The sequence below is a fragment of the Cibotium barometz genome, chromosome 12 (genome assembly GCF_041138505.1).
Source record: "Cibotium barometz isolate CiBa-2024 chromosome 12, ASM4113850v1, whole genome shotgun sequence".
NCBI classification, from domain to species: Eukaryota; Viridiplantae; Streptophyta; class Polypodiopsida; order Cyatheales; family Cibotiaceae; genus Cibotium; species Cibotium barometz.
Window position 1 is genome coordinate 20,985,510 of NC_141057.1, and position 23,973 is coordinate 21,009,482.

Consider the following 23,973-nt stretch of genomic DNA (forward strand, 5'->3'; position numbering starts at 1 on the left):
GTAGGGCTCTCGGAATGGTTGTTTTAGGAAGAGTAACCCAGCTGAAGGGTGGTTTCAGCAACACTCATGATGCTTGATTCTTCTTCCTTTGAGGACGCCTTAGCTGCACTCACCCTGTCTATGGGGCCTGTTGTTGTAGACACACGTCCAGCAGGCGCTTGGCATGCATGAATCTATGACGATTATGTCCAAAAGTTGAGAAAAAATTAATGAGTCGATAGTGTGTAACTGATTAATCAACAAAGTTAGTGAGACAAAAGCTGAGCCTTGGGGTTTGATTACCTTGGATCTTAGGGACTCATTCTCCGCTAGAAGCAAGTTCTCCTGAATGTAATGGACCAATTTAAAACTCTTTATTATGTGTGCTTTGCTCAGATTACAAAATTAGTTTGTAAAAAATATCTATCCTACTCGTAGCCTTTATATAGAAAAAATAAAAAGAATGCATGAAACACGCACCTCTGTACGCAAAACTTCGACTTGTTGCATGAGCAGTTGTGTCTGTTCAGGAAAATAAAATAAAATGTATTTAGTTTAGGATAGAAATGTCATATCCATTTAACAAAGTATCGACAATTACCTTTCTTTCTCTCACACGAGATAGGCCATTTTGAAGTTTGTTTTCAAGCTTTTGCAAGCTCCTAATCTGCAATTTGTCTAGATTCTCACCTGACATATTTCTTTAAAAACCGATAAAAAAACAGAGAAAATTTAGTATACTGCTTCGATAGTATATACGCTGTATACCCACTTCAAGCTACCATGAAATGCTTACAAGCATTTGAGGTGACAAATTTGGCACAAACATATATTCAATCCAGGAAAAGTGTTCTTACCTGTGCATTTCTTCTAGGACTTCTAGTTGGTTCTTCATTCGCACAGCCTCATGCCTCCAATACTAAACAACACAACATTATTGATTATTAGTGGTCTTACCAATTGTACGCGTGAAGACAAAATTTGCCAAAGTCAAGACATGTTGTCCTTCTTGGCTCATTGGGAAAAATACTTTTTCTCATAGTCCATTAAAAAAAACATTAAAAAAAGTCAAAAAAACATTCAAAAAAGTCTTCTCTTGAATAACATGCAACTTCACACGTACCACCTATAAAAAGAATAACCAAAGAAGTGTTCCCTTCAATGACATGAAACTGCAAGTATACTACTCATAAAAAGATGTTCGAAAAGTCTTCTCTTGGTCGATGGCATATAACTTTACACATACATACTTTTTGAAACCACACATGCACTCAATATAATCTTGTGTCTTAGTAGTTGGAACTTTTCATACTTTAATGTGTCAATCCTTGCCAACCCATGGCACATGGGCGAGGAGATTGGCCTATTTTTACGTGGGGCGGGTAGGAGGAGGAAGGTGATGGTATAATGTCCTATTCATATGATGTTCCCTACCATCGTTAGCATCGGTAGGGACACAGATGTTGCATGGGGGATTGAAATCATCGTGCACACATTATAAAAAATGTGCCTGTTAGAGCAAGTACTCACTTGAACCTAGGACCTCCTAATTCCAAATCACACACTCTAGCCACTCCACCACATAATTTTCCTTGAAACCCTTGTTTTGAATTTAAATAACATATTTTCAGCTCCACACTTTCTTGTTTAGTAGGTCAAAAAATGATTATTCAATGATGTGTCCATGGGGGATGAGCATTTGGTAGGGGCGTCAACCTCAACCCCCCTTAGTATATCCAAGGGCGAGGAGATTACCCATCTGAAAGCTTATATGACCTTAAAGAAGCCATGGATTTCCCACCACTAACCTTGGCACATGACTAGCATTAGCTTTCATTGAGTCTTTTTCACAAGCAACAGATTTCTATAAGAACCATTACATATGTACATTTTAAAAACCTCATAAATGAGGCCAATAAGAAGTCTAGGCTTCCTCTATTTTGAACTTGTTTTTCTTGTTTTGTTCATATGGCATCCTACTTTAAGTCACTCATAAAATAAAGTAAAATGGAGGCATCTCACATTTAGAGCACCTTGTAATTAAGGAGAAGACACACGAGTCAATAAAAAAGATTCCAAACTTAGTCTTCTTCTCCTCGCTATTACTATCTAGTCTTTAACCCTAGACTTTTGAAAGTACTTAATCAAATAAGGTGAAAAAATGATTCAACTCAATGAAAATACTTGGTAGAGTCTCGAGGTTGAAATGGACCTTGTTGAGCTGTGGATAGAGCCACTATGCATTCCCAATAACCATACACCTTTTCCAATTTTTATATTTAAAGTGATCTAGTGAATCTCTTTGTAAAATCAAAGATATTATTATGCCATACCATATCTGTATTTTAAATACTTCTAAACCTTGTTCAAAATCCTTAAGATAAAATTCCCATTTTTTATATATAGCTATAGTTAGAATACAAAACTATATCAATGCATCACCTGATAAGAACATTTTATCACCTGCTATCTAAATATTTCGAATAAAATAATAAAACTAAAAAGGAGACATGTTCATATATTTCTCGTACACACCAAATCAAGCTACATCTCTTGACAAGAACTTTTTTGTCACCTGATATCTAAATACTTCAAATAAAAAAGGGACATGTTCATATATTTCTCGTACACACCAAATCAAGCTACATGCCCATGTGAAGCTATCGAATGTAAAAGAAAAAAAGTGAAAGAATTTTTAAAAAGAATAATCATGCCTTACATTATGCTAGTTTACATTGGTGAGGATGATATGTGTGAAGGTTGTAAGAGGCTACAACGCGCACTATATACAAGAGAACACTCACAAGAAGTAGGGTCTTTTAGAGCATAAAACTTTAAAACTCAAATTATGTTGTAAAAAGAGATAGAGAATAATAATGTAATAGTGATAAAATGGATGTGGTAAATCCCCACACACTGTACTCTAGTGAAGAGATCTTTGATGGCATATATCAAACTTCTAAGATGGAGGTTTTATACTAGTAGGATCTAGGAAGTAAAGTGATGATTGATGAACTATGTGGGAAGGGGATTGCTACAAGTTTATCTATATAGGATTGTATATGTGTGGTGTGGCCATGACATGACCATGTAGGTTCATAGGCATAGTCAGTTCCATTCCACCATCCATGTGGATGTTTGAGGTAATGGAGACTGTAAGATGGGAAAAGGAATGTCAAGTAATGCAGAATGCATAGATACTGTAGAAGATGAAAGAGTATATATAGTCTAAAGGGACCCCTCCTATCTTCAACTCCCCCAAGCTTTTGTTTGTGGAAGATTGGAGGGTTGGTTAATCAAAAGTGGGGACCCCTTCCTTATCATGCTAGATCCTCTATAGGACCATGCAGATGTGTGTGATTGGGTGCTAGAAGCAGCTCTAGAAAGCATGCTAGTGGGCACAAATGTTGGCCTATCACTACATCCAAACTTAGTGTGTAAACCATGGTACAGCATGAATGGTTTAAAAACACTTGGATATATCATGTGGACCATGATATATCATGTGGTGTGAAAAATATTGGTTTTCAAGATGTATTACAGCCTCGGTTCATGGTCTTGGGCCACTTTCCTCCATGCTCGATTGGATCAAGGTTTTAGAGGTGAAAATATCGCATAGGAAGTCGAGGGTGCAAGATGGGAAAAGGGATTCCAGGTAGTCCCACTTGTAAAGGTAGTGTGGAAAATAAAAGGATAAATATAGTCTAAAGGGACCGGGCCTCCTATTTTTAACTTCTCGAAGCTTGCCTTTTGTGAAAGAATGGGAAGCTAGTTAGGTAGACTAAGACCCTACCATAGCATGCTAGAGCCTTTATAGGCCCATGCTCATGTGTGTGCTTCTAGGAGGCTAATCACGTTGGTCCATGCTACTTATAATGGGGGTTGGTACAAACATAAGTTAACCGGTGCTTGCAAAATACAAAATGAGGATGGAGCATTGATATCCAACAAAGGTGTCTTCAAAGGCCTTATATTATTTCACGTCAACAACAACAACAATTCCTTACAATATGTGTTTCTTTCTTTTTTGAGAGACCCCCACAAATCCAAGGAAATCAATGTATATATATGTATGTATACTTTTATGTGTATATACATATGTATTTATGTATGTATGTAAATATATATATGTATGTATGTATGCATATATTATATGGCATGTATATATCTATACATACATACATACATAGTATATATGCATACACACGTGTGCACATATTTAAATATTTAAATTATGTATATGTGTGTGTATATACATATATACATACATATAAAAAAATATCTATCTACATGTCTATGTCAATATGTAAGTATGTATACATGTGTGTGTGTGTGTGTGTGTATACACACACATATGTATGTATATGTGTATGCATGTAAAAATACTTTCATTTGTTACTTTTGTGTTTAGATAATAAGGATCTCTAGCTAGCTAGATGATCATAGAAAATACTCTTAATCCCTCTTAATCCTCTTTATAAGCTAGGTTCCTTGATACTTTACATCAAGATCGTTTTACTGAGTATAGCAAGATGTCACACATAATACCCTAAGTTTTCTCATACAAATCATTTTCACATGTAAATTCATTATCATTTTTTTTGGAAGAACGATCACAAATTTATGGTTAAACAAACCCACCAAACCACAACAAAAACAAAAGAAAAACAGATAAAATCCCAAATAACATGCCACCTTTTTCTCCACTAATTGTGTTGCCAATTAGTCTTTGTTTACAACACATGTTGAACCATCTACAATATAAACAATGTTGAGGTACATAGAAGTACTAGTGACATAACCAGTGTTCAATATCATTGATATGTTATAAACTGTAGACTAATCAATGTACCATCTATTCATGTGGATGCCTAATCAATCATCACAAACAAGGTCGGCATACAATGTCTAAGATTGTGGACCAATTAGATTTCCAAGTTTTTCTATGACAACTACAAAATTCGTGAACATGTTTATGCAAGGGCTTGTGATAAAAAGAGTAGAGGTACACATAAGGATGTAGAATATGGGATAAGACACAAGTAGTGTGGCCATGGAAGTGCCATGAGAAAATCCATTAACCTAGAAACATGAGGTAACACACAAGTAGTGTGGCCATGGAAGTACCATGAGGAATTCCATCATTAACCTAGCAATAAGATGTCACAATTACAAATATTGTGACCACCTATCCGAAATCAATTATCTCATTGAAATCACTAATAGGGCAATATAAAAATTAAGCACAAAAGGTGTAGAGGCAAATAAGGATGTAGAATATGAGGTAAGTTGCACGCAAGGCATGCAGCATGCACTTAGTAGTGTGGCCATGGAAGTTCCATGAGAAATTTCATTAACCTAGCAACAAGATGTCACAATTACAAATATTGTGACCACCTATCCAAAAGCACTCAGCTCATTGTAAGAACTTGCACTAATGGGGTGGTATGGAAATTAAGAGAACGCCTTATATGTAGCTTTTCTTTGAAATCTACAACTTACAAAAAGTATGCCTTAGGTTGCAAACAACACTTGCTATGTGGTTGTAAGTACATTGTAGAAGCATGATAGGGATGCAAGGGATAGATCGGAACACGAGTTAAAAATAAAAAGATAAAATATCTTTATGCAAAATTATTAAATGCATTGTTAAATGCTCTACTACCACACGTACCCTTATTAAGATTCATGAAGATACTCTACTGCTACACCTAGCCCTTAATATGCAACAAGTTCCCACTCTCCCAAAAGATCTTACATAATAACTAACAAAAATGATTAAGGTGGTGAGGACTGCTTAACATCATGACATGTGCATTAAAAGATACTTGAGGATTGGGTAGCATACTGTAATGCATATCAATGTATGCAGAGTGCATATCCTTGAGACCGATCTAAATATACACATAGGACTTCCTTGCAACAAACAAAACAATTAAAAAGAGCTTAAAGATATAGCTTGTTAGAAAGCCATAGAAAAATAGTTAGATCAATAAAAACTATGATGGACTAGGACCAATGTAGGAGACGAAGGCTTGATTATGGAGGGATTGCAAATTTCATTAGGGAAAATAAAACACATTTAAAACTTTGTATCAAAATATTTTCCCAAAGCCCTTTCTATATTGAACCTTATGAATGATATTTAGAAAGGTTGGAGCCCTTTTTATATAGACTTAAAGCTTAACTAAATTGCAATACTAAACTAGAGAGTAAGGTAGGTAATCTCCACATGCATCTTCCCATGTAAGTATGCACATTTATACCAATACTATTCTTCAACTAGATAAATGTGTACTCTCAATTCATCTAGACATTTTGATCTTATCTCCTCCAACACTTTAGTACTTAATATCTAAAGCACAAATCAATATTACAAGGGGTGCACACTTATGTGCCATTGAAACATGATTATTTTCAAGTGAAGCACCAAGACAAAGGTATAAAGAACAAACTAATATTATAAGATGTGCACACTTATGTGCCATTTCAACTTGATGCTTTAGATGAAACAACAAGAAAAATCCAAGATAAAATAATTATAAAAGATAAGGATGCCTGCTAACCCCATTTTGAGGTTAACCTAGCATCTATCCACCACTACTATTACATAAGAGAGATAGCATAATAAATGTCATGAAATGGAACTATAAATGTTGTAATTATGATAATGGTTGGCAATGCCAAATCTATGTATCTTATAATCATTTAGATCATCTTTTTTGAAATTTTGGGTGCCCAAGTGTGAAGAAGAACCGGTTGTATAAATAACAAATTCTCATAATGCAAGACATAATCCCATTTGTTCCAATTGAGTTTAGTCTTATATCCTTGCCCTCTTATGTCTACAGTGTGAGAGAGAGTTGAGAGAAGACATTCATGGTGCATGTTCCACTTATGCTTATGCTCACTCTAGCAAAGCTTGGAGTCTTTAGAGATATGAGCTTGGATGTCGGCAAGTTTCCCATGATGTGTTAAGGTGATCATTATTGGTTGTGTTTGGAAGGTTACATTTGGAGAGAAATAGTATAGCTTGTAACATTTTTGGTGCTGCCTACTATCGGAGAGACACACCGGTCTCTTTCTACACTATTTTCACTCTTTGTCATCTTCTTACAGGTCCCTTTTCCCTTAATATGGCTTCTTGAAGTTGTGTGATTGGTTGAGAAGATGATAAATTATGGATAAGGTTGTGAAAGAAGGAAAAAAGAGAGAAAAAGAAGGCTTGTTTTTTTTTTTTTAATTTTGGCACCACCACTACTATCAAAGAGCCACTGGTCTCTTTCTAGACTATTTGCACTGTTTGCACTCCATGTCATCTTCTTACAAGTCTGTTTTCCCTTTATATGGCTTCTTGAAGCTGTGTGATTGGCTTAGAAGATGATAAGTTATAGATAAGATTGTGAGAGAAGGAAAAAAAGAGAAAAAGAAGGGTTATTTTTCAATGGTTTTAGCATCTAAAATGGTTGTTTGCATTGTTTAAAAGTTAAAAGAGCAACAAAACAAATAATTTGTCAATTGTACTTGCATGGTGGGAACTTAATAATCATGCCATGATTATGTAGGAAAGACTCCTTTTCTGTATTTTACAAGAAAATCTTAAAAAGTAAAAAAATAAGAGCCATTGATCCTATTCCTTGCTATCATTTTGTAAAGGAACAATCTAGAAATTTTAAATTGAAAAAATTAAGATTTGCATCCCCAAGCCATTGATTTTTGGTTGAAGCCTATAGAATCACGTCGTCATGATTCTACAGTGAAAAGATGCAAGGGAGAAGAGAGCTTGAGCTCTTGCAAGCACACACACACTCATGCAAACCCTAGGAGAGAACACACAAGGTTAGAGGCTGAAAATTCTTCTTCTTCTTCTTCCAAAAAAAGAAGTCTACAAATAAGATAAAAGACTAAAACACATAATAGAGTATATACAAGCGGTCCAAAATGTGAACATGCTAAGTGGAGTGGGCAGGTGTGGACTAGTCAATGTAGTCCAGCTATAGAATCTCTGGCGAAGATATGTCGGTGTGCAAACTACCAAACCCGCGAGTCATGTAAATGTCAAACCGTCACACAGGCGCCTTGTGAGTGTAAGCTCATGTTGAGCTTGACATCTCAACACTCCCCCTCAAGCTCAACTCTAGCTCATGAACTCCAAGCATATCTCAAAATCTATGGAGCTTCTCAACTCCCAAGGCCTTCGTGAAGATGCTAGCAACTTGATCCTGTGTGTTGATGTAGGCCAAGTCGATGTCGCGCCTGTCAAGACTCTCTCCCTGATAAAGTCGTAATGTACCTCAATGTGTTTTGTCCACGCATGAAAAACTAGTTCATGGCCAACTATATACTGCTAAGATTGTCACAATATATGACAACCTTTCTCTCCACATGCAATCCCAAATTAGCAACAAGTAGCTTGTATAACCAAGCTACCTCACACGCTGCCACCACATCTCCTCTGTACTCTGCCTCTATACTCGACAAGGCAACTGTGGGCTGCTTCTTGCTGCTCCATGTCACAGCAGTACTCCTAAATGAAAACATGAATCCATTGGTACATCTCCTATCTAAGATGCTACCTGCCCAATCTGCATCTGTGTACCCATATAGTCCCAATGGTACACTTGCTGCATAAAACAATGTATAATCAACAGTGGCCCTCAAATACCAAAGTGTGCGTCACACACTGTCAAGATGTGGTTTGTGTCGTGGAACCTGCATAAACTGGCTCTCTAAGCCAATAGTGTAACTTAAATCAGGCTTCTTGCCAGTAAACTTCTCTTTCTTGCCAGTAAACTTCTCGTCTGGCATTACATCATGTATGGCTATAGTAGGAGTCCTGTTCATGATATAAATTATACGACATGCTCATATAATAATTTGGCAATTGTATAAGCATCCACCTTTTGTGTGGCTTTTGCCTTTGCCCACTTAGTAAAATAGTATGTGTGGTAACAATTATATATAGGGCTTGTGTTTGACTTGCAAGTGGGTTAATAGGTCCAACGATTCTCCATTTTTCAAAAGATTGTTGCATAATGATGAGAACTCTATCTTGTCCACCATGAGGAATATTAAAGTGTTGTCTTTCATCAAAGTGTTTGATAAAATTCCATGGCATCACCAAATGTAGTTGGTCACCATAACCCTGCTTGCAAGATTTGGCAAGCTGCTACCTTGCTCGCAAAATGTCTGCTAGCATCCCACAATGAGCTTCTTCCAAAATAATCATCAGGAACTCATCCTCCCCTGACACACTGTTTAAGTAGGTGAAATTTTCCTAGCTTATACAATTGACCGGCTAACAATTGGTAAGGTGGTGCCAACTTAATGTCACCCACATCTTATCTGTGTTCAATGGCTTATCCTATGGAAATACATAAGCAAGATATTTAGATATTTCTTGACTCCATTACAGTGCCATATCTAGTTTGTACAGTGTAGCATTTGGTAGTTCATTGTCAGTACTACTATGGCAGGTTTTTCATCCAGGTATTCTTGACATGTAACCTGCCAATACATGTGAAAAATTTTTATAGTAACACTTAAGTCATTCCATCAATAACAAAAACCAAGGGCAATTTTACTAGTCATGTAAGGTTTGTTGATAAGGTACATCAAGGATTGATGATCCACAAAGAAGATGAACTTATTTAGCTAATAGATAGCGTCTATATTATTTAACTATATACACCATGACTAACACTTCCCTCTCATTTGTGATATAATTCATGTTGTCGACTTGCAAAGCAGATTAGGTAGTCTAATTTATGCTTTGCTAGTTATGCCAAAACACACCCAATTAATATGCACATGGAGCATGAGGTCCCAACTTGCTAATGCCCTCTTCAATTCATTGTAATCCTTATTCCATTATAAGATAGTCAAAATCTTATACAATGGCTTGGAAATATCAGCATAGAACATGATAAACCTCCAAAATAATAGCCTACATGATCCAAAATAATTGTACTCCTTTGTGATTGTTTGGCAGGTGGTGGTAACTCTAATATGAGTTTCACCTTTCTATCATCAGTGGGAATCCCATTCTTGGACATTATATACCCCAATATCACTCTATGCTCTACCCAAAATTGGCATCTCAAAGGGTTTAAAGATATAGGATCTAATGGAAAACTTTCAACGACTTTTTTAGGCAATCTAAATGCTCCATCCATTTTGCCAATTCACATAGAGGTCTTGTCAATGAAAACTTCCAACCACTTTGGTAAGTAATCCTTGAAATCTATGCTCATTAACCTCTAGAATACTTCTCCAATTATTTCTCTAAATTCTTGTGAAATAATGGCATTCAGAGACAATTTATATGTAGATACACTCTGCAGCAAAATGGAGTTGCTGGGGATGAGAGGAAAAATAGGAGGTAATACATGAAAAAAACCAGTTGCAAATCCAAGTGGAGAGCCTCACAGAACAACATAAGCTCAAACTCATCACCTTACATGCCAAGGCATGTACTAAAATTCTAGAAGTATAGGCCAAACTAGCTAATGAGGAAGATAACTATTGTGCCCTTGAAAAAAGACTAGAAGAAAAGGAGGAGTTGCAGGCTAAACAACCTTAAAGGTGTAAATGGCACCTTTAGAAGGTCAATTAGTGTGCAGGCAAAGGAAATATATGAAATAAGTTATGAGAATTATGAAATCCAAGCCACAGATCTCAACAAGAACCTTTTAGGGCTTGAAATATAAAAAGGTAAACATGCTACAAATCCATTAAATCTCACATCTCAATAAACAAAATTTGGATGCACACATAATTAGAGCAGGTATATAGGTTGAGATGGTGATCCTTTCAAAGGAAAGAGTTGGCCTTGCCACTTAAAAACTATAATTCATGAAGCCCACCAACAAAGAGAAATAGAGGTGGATATTCTCACAAAGAAGAGAGATGGCATCACCACTCAGAACCTAATTATTTTGAGAAAGTGCACATCATTTAATACCTCTCATTCCTTGAGGAAGAAGACCTCCATGCACTTCATGATTTGTTTATTACACCTACTTGGTGTTTAGTCTAATCACCTCTTATCTATATAATATATATGATAGTAAAAATAAGAATGACACTAATGTACCACTAATTAAGAGTTATTTTCCCTCTTCCTCCTTTGATTTCCCCACTAACACTCTCGACCCCCCAAGAACCCCTGGATGGCCAGACCTATCGACCCAATCATGGATCTACTAGTAGGCAGAGTATGAGAAAATATTTATCACAAGGAATCCATTACTTAACCCCATCTTACGTACCAAGCACTCTTACAGATAACACCTTTTGATCCCATGATTCTTATACAAGTAGAAGCATATGCAATGGTGACCCAACCGCTATAGGTATACCATATCCTTTAGTTAGGCAAGACCAACTAGAAGCAATAGAGCTTGTGTAATTGGATTAGCATGAGTCATTATGGACAAATGTGGCAAGAATCTCAAGGCTCACTAACCCATGGCTTGCTAATTTTCTTGAAATCTGCACTGACACATTTATGATTACCCATGCTTATAAATGATAAAAGAAGCAAAATTTAATAGAGTCAAGGGGAGGTTTTGAAGAAATCTAGATGGACACTGATGGCCAAATTCCAATAGAAAACTTTGGTATCTAGCAAGCTTGGCAGGAGTGCCATTCCTTGCCATAAAAGCCAGCTTGATGGGAGTGTCATTCCTTGCCTTAAAGCAATATGCTAACATCTACAGGACATCCCCATGGCACCTTTGCATTGATCCATTGTACATGCCAATTAAAATAAGGTTCATTGAAAGATAATTCAAATAAAGGCGATCTTGGGATTCACCCTTCCTTTACTACTTTCCTTACTTTGAGCATAGAAAATTTGAGACTCTCAAAACAAAAAATGGTAGTTTATGCTCACCACAGTGCATGGATGGAGAGCAATCTTAGATCCAGTTGTAGTAGCCACTGTGCAATTTTTGTAACTTATCTTCTTTTCATTGATATCCAAGATGATTATGTCCACAACTGTAACCAATGAGAGGATATGATTTGATCTTAACACAGAGCCTTTCGATAGTGGTATCATGTACTACTACCATAGGCTACACTGTCTACCATCATATACGCATACTACTTTTGAGGATATGATTGATACCAGCTCCTGGAGGTATCTCTACTTTCTCCACAACAAAACTCTTTACATCCTCTAGTCTAGAAAGAGTTGCTACAAAGAATATCTAGGGAAATAGGCCATGTGACAATAGATTCCAAGGACATAATATCCAACACAGGGAAAATATTAATCCCACTTTGAGATTAGCATCTCTCCATTACATAAGAGATATATCACAATAAGTGTCATGAAATGGCACTATAATTGTTATAATTATGAGAATGGTTGGCAATGCCAAATATATGTATCTTGTAATCATTTAGCTCATATTTTTCAAAGTTTTGGGTGACCAAGTGTAAATAAAGCTAGTTGTATAAATAAAAAATTCTCATAATGCAAGATACAATCCCCCTTTATGCCAAATTGAGTTTAGTCTTATCTCCTTGCTCTCTTGTGTCTATGGTGTGTGTGTGTGAGAGAGAGAGAGAGAGTTAAGAGGTGACAAAGCTTCATTATTTTGGTACATGTTCCTCTTATGATTATGCTCATGAGTGTGACAGTAGAGAGGAGTGAGTGTCCTTGTATGAGGAGAGAAATTGTTATAATGATAGTTTGAGGAAGGAGGAAAATGAATGGATCTAGCTACCACTAGCTTGGAGTCCTCAAAGATACGAGCTTGGATGCCAGCAAGTTCCCCACAACATGTTAAGGGAAGCATTATTCATTGCATTTGGATAGGGATAGTGTAGTGGGAGAAAAATATATTTTCTAATATAATATACTCATATTATGGTTAAAACATAATCACTCTGTATAAGTAACATTTTGTGTACCTCAATATTTGATGCTATAACATTTCCACTCTTTATCGTTGAGCACATTTCATATCTTTCAAATATCTTTTGCATCCTGTCAAAATAAAATTGTTAAATTTACTCTCTCTCTCTCTCTCTCTCTCTCTCTCTCTACATAGCTATAGGCATACTTTAGGAGAAACTACTCTACTCCTTTTCCCTAACTTATTGAGGGGGAAAGGGCATGGAAGAAAAAGATACATTGTTATTTTGTAAATATCTAAAAGTATATTGCTATTTTGTAAAATATCCAAAAGGCCTCGAACTTTGTCGCTTGATATCCATTTCTAGATTAACTAAAGGAGCTTTCGTTCTAATTAGACCCTATATCGGGTGATTCAAGGAGTTAAGAGGGAACTCATGGAACATTAGTACTATTGAAATTTTCTCTCTTACTCGACTATACATAGATGTTGTTTTATTGTAAGTGTTTATAAGTGGATAGGTTTTAGCATTCAAGCTTACATTTAGTGTAGACAACATAGACCCAATCTTTAATTTAATTAGTCAATTAGAGATACATATAAGTTTATTGAAATCTTGTACCTTGCATGTATCATCTTGATGATTATATGAATCTAAAGAATTGTTCTCTAGTGATGACATTAAAACAACCATATTATAAGAAATAAATATTAAAATCTTGTACCTTGCATGTATCATCTTGACAATTATATGAATCTAAAGAATTGTTCTCTACTGATGACATTATAACAACCATATTATAAGAAACAAATACTTACATCTCATGATCATACATGCTGAGAGAAACCTTCATGGTTTTCCTTCATTTCATGAAGTCATTATGGCATCCAAGCCTTGATTCTTTTTGCTACTTTCTATTGAGAATCTATGGTGCTAGGGATAGCCTTAGTAGAGTGTTGCACATAATGAGAGATTAGATTAGGGAGGCTCAAAATAATCAAGATAATCCATGATTAAGAGATGTGGACACACCAATAAGAACACCAATAAGAACACTAAATAGTAATGTATTGCAATTGCTTGTGTCAACCATAGAAAGTGAGAGGCTTCTAATATAGACAGCCTCAAGCCCAATATATTTGACATCTGGCACTCTTATCCTTGCCATCTTTACACCATGTGTTCACTTCACACCACACACACTCTCCACTTTTCCAAATATCTTGTCACACTAAAATTTAATATGAAGCCTTTCACCCACATAATTTAGCACTGCATCATGTGTGTAAATGTGTCTCTAAACACTCCCCACATTGATTTGTGACACCATATACTGTATCGCTCCCCCTTGGTGTCACACTCCACAAATCTACGATAACTTTCTTGCTCTCACTGATTTTTTAACACCCCTCTTGGTGTTATATTTGCACTCTCCCCTACTATGTTCACATGAACTAAACATGCCTCTCTCATGGGATGCAAATCAACACACATATACATGCCTGTGTTGGGAAAATTTTCATTTTAAGGCTCTTCATAGCCTGGTAGGGAACCCTCATACATATACAAAAGAAATCATGTAACATAATTTCATAGACTACATCATGAAAACTAGCCACATATAAACCATGCATGAGTTGCTTATAGGCCCCATTTGAAAAACCCTTAAAGAGGTCCTTTTTACACCATAGTTTTGAGGCTCTAAGGGTTTATCCCTTTTGATATGCTTTGAGCCACAAAAAAATTATCTTATCTCAAATTCTTGTTGGTGGAGATTGGCTCTCTCTTTTTTGTGTACCTGCTTGCTGCTGCTACATTCTTTAGCTGCTCAAGTTCAACTCATTGCAATGTGAGAAGTAGAAATCAAAATAGCTTGCGCAACAAAAAGTATATAATTTTTTCCCACTTAGCAACAGTTTTGAGGCTCTAAGAATTTATTCCTTTCAATATTCTTTGAACCACAAAAAAATGATCTTATCTCAAATTCTTGTTGGTGGAGACTGCCTCTCTTTTTTGTATACCTTCTTGCTACTACATTCTTTAGCTACTCAAGTTAAACCCATGGCATTGTAAGAAGTAGAAGTCAAAATAGTTTTCATAACAAAAGGTGCATAGTTTTTTTACCACTCAGTAGTTTTGAGGCTCTAAGGGTTTATCCCTTTTGGTATGCATTGAGCCACACAAAAAAAAACTCTTATCTCAAATTCTTGTTGGAAACTGCTTGTTTCTCTTTTACATACCTGCTTGCTGCTTGCATTCTTTAGCCACTCAAGTTCAACTCATGGTAGTGTAAGAAGTAGAAGGCAAAACAACTTTCACAACAAAAGGTGCATAATTTGTTTCCCACTCATTATTGAGCTTTTTGTAACTCTTTCAATACCGCTAGGACATCCTTGGCAAGCTTAACATATATGTTATTTTCTTACTAAGGCTAACTTCAACGAGACAAAAATTCTTCAAAGATTTAGGCCTAGCTAGCTCCTAGTTACCATTCAGCTCCTTAGTGCGAAGCTCTGAAAGTTAGTTTGTAGATTAATCTAATAAGGTGAAACTTGATGATCCAACTTAGTTTTAAATTAGTTTGTATCTCCTTCACTTTTACTATCCATGCAAGAAAGATAAAATTTAGGGTTAGGGTTAGAGGTATACTGAAGTGGAGTACCACCATAGCCAAGAGAAAAATTAGGGTTAGGGTTAGAGATATACTCAAGTGGAGTACAACCATAGCCAAGAGCTTGGGTCAAGATTTATATTAATGATTGTAAATGATAAGTTTCCATCTCCCCTAACTCACTTATATGTTCCATGTTGTGTTAACATGGCCTTGGTTTCCATTATTTATTTGCATCTCTGAGTGCCATGTCTAATTGCCCAATTAATATGTTCCCCTTCATTATAAATCATCCCCACCCGAATGGTCTTGTCCTTGAAACCTTCGATTAGAATCACACAATCATGAGGGTTGGGTATAACATTATGGAGAACATGATATCTCCTCAATTCCAAATGTGAATGTAGCATGTTAAGGTAAAATATCCTCATTTTCTTCATCAAAAGCATCCAGAAACCCTTGGTGATGCTCCATCATAGAAGTGTGTTGCCATGAAGCCTCTTCTTTGGGAAATCCTTTCCATTTTACAAGGTATTCCACAAGACTTTGATTATGAAGAAACCTATTGCTTTTGCCCAAAATTTTATCTGAAAAATATTCAACTAATCCTTCTTTATCCAAGGGAGACAATTCCTCTTATGAATAACTATTTCCGGCCCCATATAAGCTTTCAAGTGTGACACATGAAAGACATCGTGAGCCCTCGTTTGATGAAGGTAACAACAATTGAAAGGCTACTTCACCAACCCCTCTTTTAATACGTTATAGGGTCCATAATTCCTATGAGACAATTTGGTATTGGTATTGCCTTTGAGAAATCCATATCTTGATTTTTGAAACCTCAAGAACATATAGTCACCCTCCTTGTTGAACTCAAAGTGTAATCTATGCTTGTATACATAATAATTCATACTCTCTTGGGCTTGCTTCATATGCATCTTGCATTGTTGAAGCAAAGCTTAAATTTTCTCAACCTCTTCCTTTGTGTTTTAATTCACCACATCTTGCTTGATGACCATCATTGGCACACTCACTTTGTACCCATATAATGCTTCAAAAGGAGACATGCCAATGCTCTCATGATGGGTGCTATTGTATGAAAATTCATCAAGAGGAAACCACTCATCCCATGCACTGTGGGTCTCATAGCAAAAGTGCCTCAAATAGGTCTCCACCCACTTTCACCCCTTCTATTTGACTATCAGTCTCCAAACGGTAAGTAGTGCTAGGAGTCAACTTGGTGCCTCAAATAGGTCTCCACCCACTTATTTGCCCTTTCTATTTCACCGTTGGTCTCTGGATGATGAGTGGTGTTATGCGTCAACTTAGTACCCATGATAGCAAACAGTGTGCCTAGAAATAAGCTCATGAATTTGACATCCCGGTCACACACAATCTCCAAAGGCATGCCATGCAACTTGCATACATGCTCCACAAATTGCTTTGGTAACCTTAGATGTCGTATATTTGATCTTGGTAGGGATGAAATGAGAAACCTTTTGCATAAATCTACAACCACATACAAACTATCCCATCCCCTCTTTGTCCATAGAAATGTGAGTCCGTTTACCTTCACGAATAGGCAAAGATTGCAAGAAAATATTCGACGTATGATGAGAAGGATTTTTGTTAATTTGAGAAGGCATACATTTTGACACAAATGAATGTATGTCCTTCCACATTCCCTTACAAAAGACACTCTTTCTAACCTTATCATAGGTTTTGAAAATTCCCCCAATGGCCCACCATATAGGTTGCATACATTTCTTTCAAAACCTTTTTCTTGTATGATGAATGAGTACCAACAACAAGTAGACCTTTTCCTTGTAGTATATAAGACCATTTTGAAGTCAATGTGGCAACTCATCATGTAATTTTTTAAAAATCTGAGACATCTCCTCATTCAACAAGTACTCCTCTTTTATTTCTACAATCCAATCATTATCCACCTCACTAATGGTTGAAACCAAGCATGCCCACATTCCTAAGGGTGCATCCCTTGCCACACCAAATTTTCTTTCTCCTTGGTGTATGTGATATCAAAAATCATACCCTTGAAGTGTATCCAACTTTGCTTGGGCGTGAGAGTGGCTTGAGACATAAAATACTTCAATATTCTATGATCACTCCTCACATAGAATTGGCTACCATAGAGATAATGATGCCATTTCTTGATTGAATGCAATATGGCAATCATTTCTTGTTTATATACATGCATAGCCATTTCCTTATCATAAAGATTTTGGCTTTCAAATTCAATGACACCATGATCTTGATAAAGAAAAATTTCCCTTCCACAAGCATTTGCATAAATAGTGAATGGCTTTGAGAAATTTGGACACACCAAGATAGGAGGAGAAGTGAGTAACCTTTTCAGCTCTGCAAACCTTTTGTTAGCAATGGAATCCCAAGACCCTTTCTTTAGCCTATCATGTTGAGTGGTTCCACCACTTTAGCATACTTCTCAATAAACCTCCCTATAGATAGAGGATACACCAAAAACCCTCTAAGTTGAGTGATATTTACACACTCCACCTTCTTGGGATCAACCCTTATGCCATCCTTTCTTACAATATGACCATGATACTCAACTTCACTTGCCATGAATGTGTAGTTTCTTTGCATGGCAAACAATTAATTGCTCATCAACACCTCAAGTACATTCCCCACATGCATAAGATGCTCATCCTCCTATTAACCCAATTCTAGGGTTAAGAAGATCTACCACCATTATCTTACATCAAGGAGTCATGATAGATACACCAAAGGGTCATACATTCAAGATATGAAGCAGTGGTGTCCAAAGCTACAACTTGGACAGGCACTCGTAATGGTGTGACGAAGTATTTATGGCGATTCCCGCTTCAAGAGTGTGTATTAGCAAGATAGGATGAAGTCCTAAGTGATGTACTTCATGGATATATTATGAGAGTAGTCATTGTAATAAAATTAGGCCTCTTATGAGCCTAAAGTGCCCGACTTTCCCCAATTTAAGTGAGTGTGAACACTTATGGCCATGTATATAAGTGAATATCTCTCATAATACAACATACTCTCCCATTGTGCAATCGAGTCTTGCTCTTACTAATCCTCTTGCTAATCTCTCCCTCCTAATGCATGCTAGTGAGTGTGTGTGAGTGAAGTGAGGTGAGAGGAGGGACGAGTACTCATAATGCAACAGGGCAGTGTGGCAACGCTCGCGGGAGGCACGGTGGAATTGCTTCTCAAGGAGTTGTAGAGCTTGGAGACCTCAAGGGTTACGAGCTCGGCCAACCATTGGAAAGATCCTCACTCACGAGACAGTTGTGGTTCACCAAGTAATCTCTTTTTGGATGTGTTTCAAGGAGGGTTAGGGTGAGCCCCATAACCCCTCCATCTTACTAAAGATGAGGATATCATCAAAAAATACCAAACAAACTTGTAGAGGAATGGGTTGCAACAACTTTTTCATCAAGGCTTGGAAAGTAGCAGATGCATTACAAAGACCAAATGGCATAACCATGAATTAGAACAACCCTCTTTCTGTCGTAAAAATTGTTTTAAACTTGTCCCTTTCTTTCATCTATCTTTGACAGATAGTGAGAATTATTCAGCTCATCTAAGACTTCATCAATGCAAGGCATTGGGTACTGATTCTTCATGGGGTAATCTTGTTGAGGTCATTGCACCATCATGGAACACCTGGGCATACTGACCCAAATAGCTGAGTTTCGAGCCCCATGTGGGTCTTCTCTTTTTGCTAATTGGGGGTCTCGTCACACTAGCTTGGGTTACAGCCGAAGTTTCTAAGGCTTTCGGGTCAGATGTAGCTAAGGTCAACATCTATTACATTGAGAAGAAGCTCAGATCATTGAGTGGAGCTTCTTCTTCTTCTTCTTCTTTTTTTTGGGAAAGTATCAAGGTTAAATTTGATGGGAAGTATGTTAGTGGTGTGAGTAACTGAGAGGGTGCAAGTACTATGACATGACAGTACAGGGTCCAGAACCCATGAGTTGGTTAAGCACAGTGAAAGTGCAAATGTTTAGGTCGTGAAGGGATATTCCGTGAAATAGTTTAAACCCGTGAAAGTGTAGGCCATGAAAGGTTAGCTTGTGAAATGGTTTAAACTTGTGAATTGTTATCCCTTGAAATGGTTTCAACTCGTGAAAGTGTAGGCCATGAAAGGTTATCCTATGAAATGGCTTCGAGCCGTGAAAGGTAATCCCATGAAATGGCTTGAAGCCATGAAGTTGTAGGTTGTGGTTTTGTGAAAGTGCAGGTTTTGGCTTGGGGGCCATGAAAGGTAATCCCCCATGAAATGGCTTGGAGATGTGAAAGGTAATCCCATGAAATGGCTTGGATCTGTGAAGTTGCAGGTTGTGTTTTCATGAAAGTGCAGGTTTTCTACCTTGTTTATGAATAGTGAAGTTGATTCATGTCTAAATAACCCGTTTTCATGAATGCTTGATGTGATTTACCCATAGAGTGCGGGGTTTGTGAAATGATGATAATGAATGTGATTGACTACAAGGAGGCAATCAACCATTTCCGATCATGCACTTTATGCTAAAGAAGAAAAGAAATGAAAACACGAAAAGAAAATGCAAAAGTAAGGTACAAGCTCCCACCTCAAACCCGTATATGTTGATTTTGCACATGAGGAAAACTGAAATCAATAAGATTCAAGCTCGATGGTTGCACACACGATGAAGGACGACAAATGAAAAATGACAAAAAAGGAAAGAAATTCAATTTTATGGCGCAACCGTTGGATTGAGAGGATGCCTTAATGAAGAATGCCACATGGCTTCTCATGATTGGTCAAGAAAATATGATCGTTTTATGACATGAACCCTTGAGGACCAGTTCACAATGTGAACCTTTGAGGACCAATTAATGGCATGAACCGTTTAGGACCAGTTCACGGTGTGAACTACTTAGAATGTTTCACAACGTGAACATTTTTATACCAGTTCACGACGTGAACTGTTTTGAACCAAGTGTGTGCAAGGTTGATACCCTATGTTCCTTTCATGCTAAGTCACTCAATCATGCATTCAAAGATTGGATGAAGTGAATGATACCCATTTTTACCTTGTATCCATTTTTGGATAATGGATACCTTTATCTTTTTATTGCCATGGAAACCAAGGTGGTACTTTGGTACTTCTAGATAGGTGTTGTTGCAAGCGTTTTAACTCCATGTGAGTGTGCTTGATCCTTCCCTCCATCCAACTGAAGAGTTTGCTACTAAGCCTTGTGGATTGGGGTTTATATCAATGTCCTTTTGTTGCACCTTCTTTTTCTTCTTTTCAATAACCTTGTCTAGCTCCCCGATCGTAGTGGTTACGAGTAGTGGTTTTGTTATATTTAGCCCATCCTGTTGGATTGGTTTCTTCCTCCACACCAATGTTTGTGCATTCTTAGCATTTTTTTAGTCGGGAGTTGGTTCTGAATGCCTTTTATTGCCCTTTTCTTTGTATTTGTAGGTATTTGCAATAGTGGCCACTGGGTGGAGTTTAGGCACCCATATTGTTGTATTGCCCTGGTAATAACCTTGTGTCATTAGCAAGTCCTTTCAAACCCATTTCTTACAAAGGCTTTGTGGAATGCCGTTTTGTTTGGAATACTGCCAACTTACATATAAAGAGCATTTCTGTACCTTCTCTACTCTTTGAACCTTTTTCCTTGACTCCTTATTGATGCCCTTCTTATCTTTGTATGGTTGGTTTCCAAGTTGACCCTTAAACACCCACTGATGAGTACCCTGTGACTTTGGCTGTTTTTTGCATATGGATTGTGGGGTTGATGCCTTCTCTGGTACATGAGTTGCTATTACCGCGCTTGGTGTTTCCATATCCTCAATCATGGCTTGCTTTCCTATGTTTATCGAGCTCCATAAGGGCACGGAAATGATGTTGTTTTCCTTGTTTTGTAGTGCCATCCTTTTCTCCCATTGGATATTACAGCTATTGGTAAATCAAAGATCGTCCCAGGATCATTTCCTCCTCCATTGACCCTTTAAGCATAACAAGCACCTTTCCAACCAAGGAATTATTTATGAAGGGAACATTAACACTTAGAAATCCCTCAGCTTTCATAGTTGTCAAGTGCACACTTTGTACTTGTGCATTGGTGGCCTCAAGGTGTGGTTTATCTAGAGCTACCCATGTCTCATATGAGATCAGATTATGACTTGATCCTGTATCTATCAATGCAGTGCTCGTTGCATGACATTTAGCCGTAGAGATTTCCACCCTACGCCGTGCTGGCTTGGTGTTTAGTTCATCTTTGTCAAGGAGAGTTAGTGAAGCCATGTTCACATGCAACATCCTCTTCTGGAGTATCTGTTTGGCCTTAGCCTCTTCTTGAGCTTACTGGATTTTTTCTTTTGCAAGCTCCTTTCGTTGTTTTAAAAGATTTCTTGCAAGAGCATCTCTTGGGTCAGTTGTCCAAAATACTTTTTAAGTGCTCCCATTTACATAACCCTCCATTTGTATGCCCTCAATTGTCTCAATTCTAACCAACCCCTAAGGTGTGATCTTGGACACTCGGAAAGGTCGTAATCCTCTGTACTTGAGTTTCTTTTTTCTGGTGCTCTCTACACCATACATGAGAACAAGGTCCCCTGTTTCTAGTTCCTTTTGTTTTAAGTTATTGTTAAACCAATGTTTTCTTCATAGTTTTTTGACCATAAGTCCATGTGATGCAATAAGTCTAGTTTCATCAAGCTTCTCTAAATCTCTTAGCCTTTTAGCAATAGCAGCTAATGCATTCTCCATCAAACGTTCTTGCACTGCAATTCTCAAGCTTGGAACGAGGTACTCCATGTTGGAACATGAAGTCAAAGTGAGTGATATCTGTGTATTTGGTCTAGTGAGTCCTAGACATGACACGTGTCATATTGGGAGTTATCGCATATACACTATGGATTTCTAGAGTCTAGTGTCACACTATATATGTGTACTTGTCTAGTCTTGTCATATAGTCAACATCAAGCTTTTATATCATGTGAGTACTTTGGTTATCATTGCTTTGCAGTTGTTCTTTCATTTCTTGTCTTTCCATTCAGTTCCTGCATACCATGTGCCTTCATGTGGTATCAGAGCCATGCTCTAACCTAGCTTCCCCCTTCTTGGGCATCATACCTTAGAAGTAAGGGGGCCCGAAAATGGAACTTCCTCCTCCCAAGACAACCCTTCTCCACTCTCCTAGCTCACCTCCCTCTCCATTTCTCCCTTGTTCAACCGCCATCTTCTGCCCATGCTGCATCTTTACATCACCATCTTTTGCCTGTACACTTGATCAGCCCTGCCTCTGCTGGTGGTCACCTCTCGAAGGAGCTTCCCGTGTCAAAAAATGGCAAAGAAAAAGGGTCACAATATTTACGACGCCTCTGCAGGCCAAACGACATCGAAATTGAAGTCAAGCTAGAAGAATAAAATGTAGATCTCATCAAGGGCTACATGTTTCCTTTTTTATAGCTTGTTGATCCGACATCTCTACGGAAAGGTATGGATATTTGAAGATCTACCTGTCCAAACTGTGTTTCTTGACCTAAAAGTCAAATTTTGAAATTTCAGCTTGGATACTCGGTATTTTTTGGGATTTTTATGCTCGAGGAATTCTTGCGTATTGCCAGAAGTCCTACATACAAGTAATTTAGAAAAGCCCCAAATTTCAAAAAATCATAATTTTTTGCTAAACCCTAATTTTGTAAATTTAGGGCTTTTATGTTTTTAGAGTCCCATGAGCTGTATTGAAGCATCTGCTATGTAAATCTTTTGGGAAATTCATAAAATTTTACAATTTCATCACTTACTTGTATATTCATTTGGGGATTTTGCTCCATTAAACAAAATTCACCCAACTTGAGACTTCTCCTCGACATTGGTGACTTCCACTTCCACATTTTGAGAGTCACCATGTGAGTGCTCCATGTAGTTGCCCCATGGACTTTACTGACATCTTCTCTGAGGAATTCTTGCCTAGTGCTTCATTAACATCTTCATTGACATGCAAGAATGGGCACTCATCTGTGTGCCGGCACCTGCTTGGAGGACATCTCTCATCCCGAGAGAGATATTATTATATATGCTTGATGTAATTGGGTACTATGCCTTGGGTAGTCCCCCAAAAATGATTGTAATAATCCCATAGTCTTGTGTTCTTGAGTCAATAAAGGTTCTCAGCCTTGGATTGTCCTCCTAAAGTGATTTTGTTTTGTCATGTGTGGCTTTCTACAATCCTGATCTGAAGCAGGGGGGATGTAATGTGGGAGCCTTGTTATTGGCATTGAAGGATCTATTTATCAGGCCTAGCCAAGTTCCAAGATGTTAATGCATTCCCCACACCTATGAGGTGGTCATATAGCCATGCGAGACTCTCAGTCATGTTTGGGACGTAGAGCCATGACAATGCTCATTCCAACCTCTAAACCATGCTCGGACTTTAGCCTCTGAGGTACATGGGGTGCACAGATTGGTGATTCCATCATTTAGGGCTATGGTAGCCCATTGAGTAGAGGTGCTATA

General features: G+C 37.5%; 1 protein-coding gene across 1 annotated transcript in view; it reads right to left on the reverse strand.

Annotated features, from left to right (window-relative positions):
• Positions 1-420: 420 nt before the first annotated feature.
• LOC147633166 (MADS-box transcription factor 23-like) overlaps positions 421-23,973 on the reverse strand; it is a 93,628-nt gene continuing 70,075 nt past the window's right edge. The window contains exons 2-5 of the mRNA XM_086805696.1: positions 12,904-12,979; positions 837-898; positions 581-680; positions 421-501 (exon numbers count right to left, since the gene is read on the reverse strand). Of these exons, the coding sequence (XP_086661822.1) occupies positions 421-501; positions 581-680; positions 837-898; positions 12,904-12,979 (319 nt within the window). The remainder of the gene's footprint in view (positions 502-580; positions 681-836; positions 899-12,903; positions 12,980-23,973) is intronic.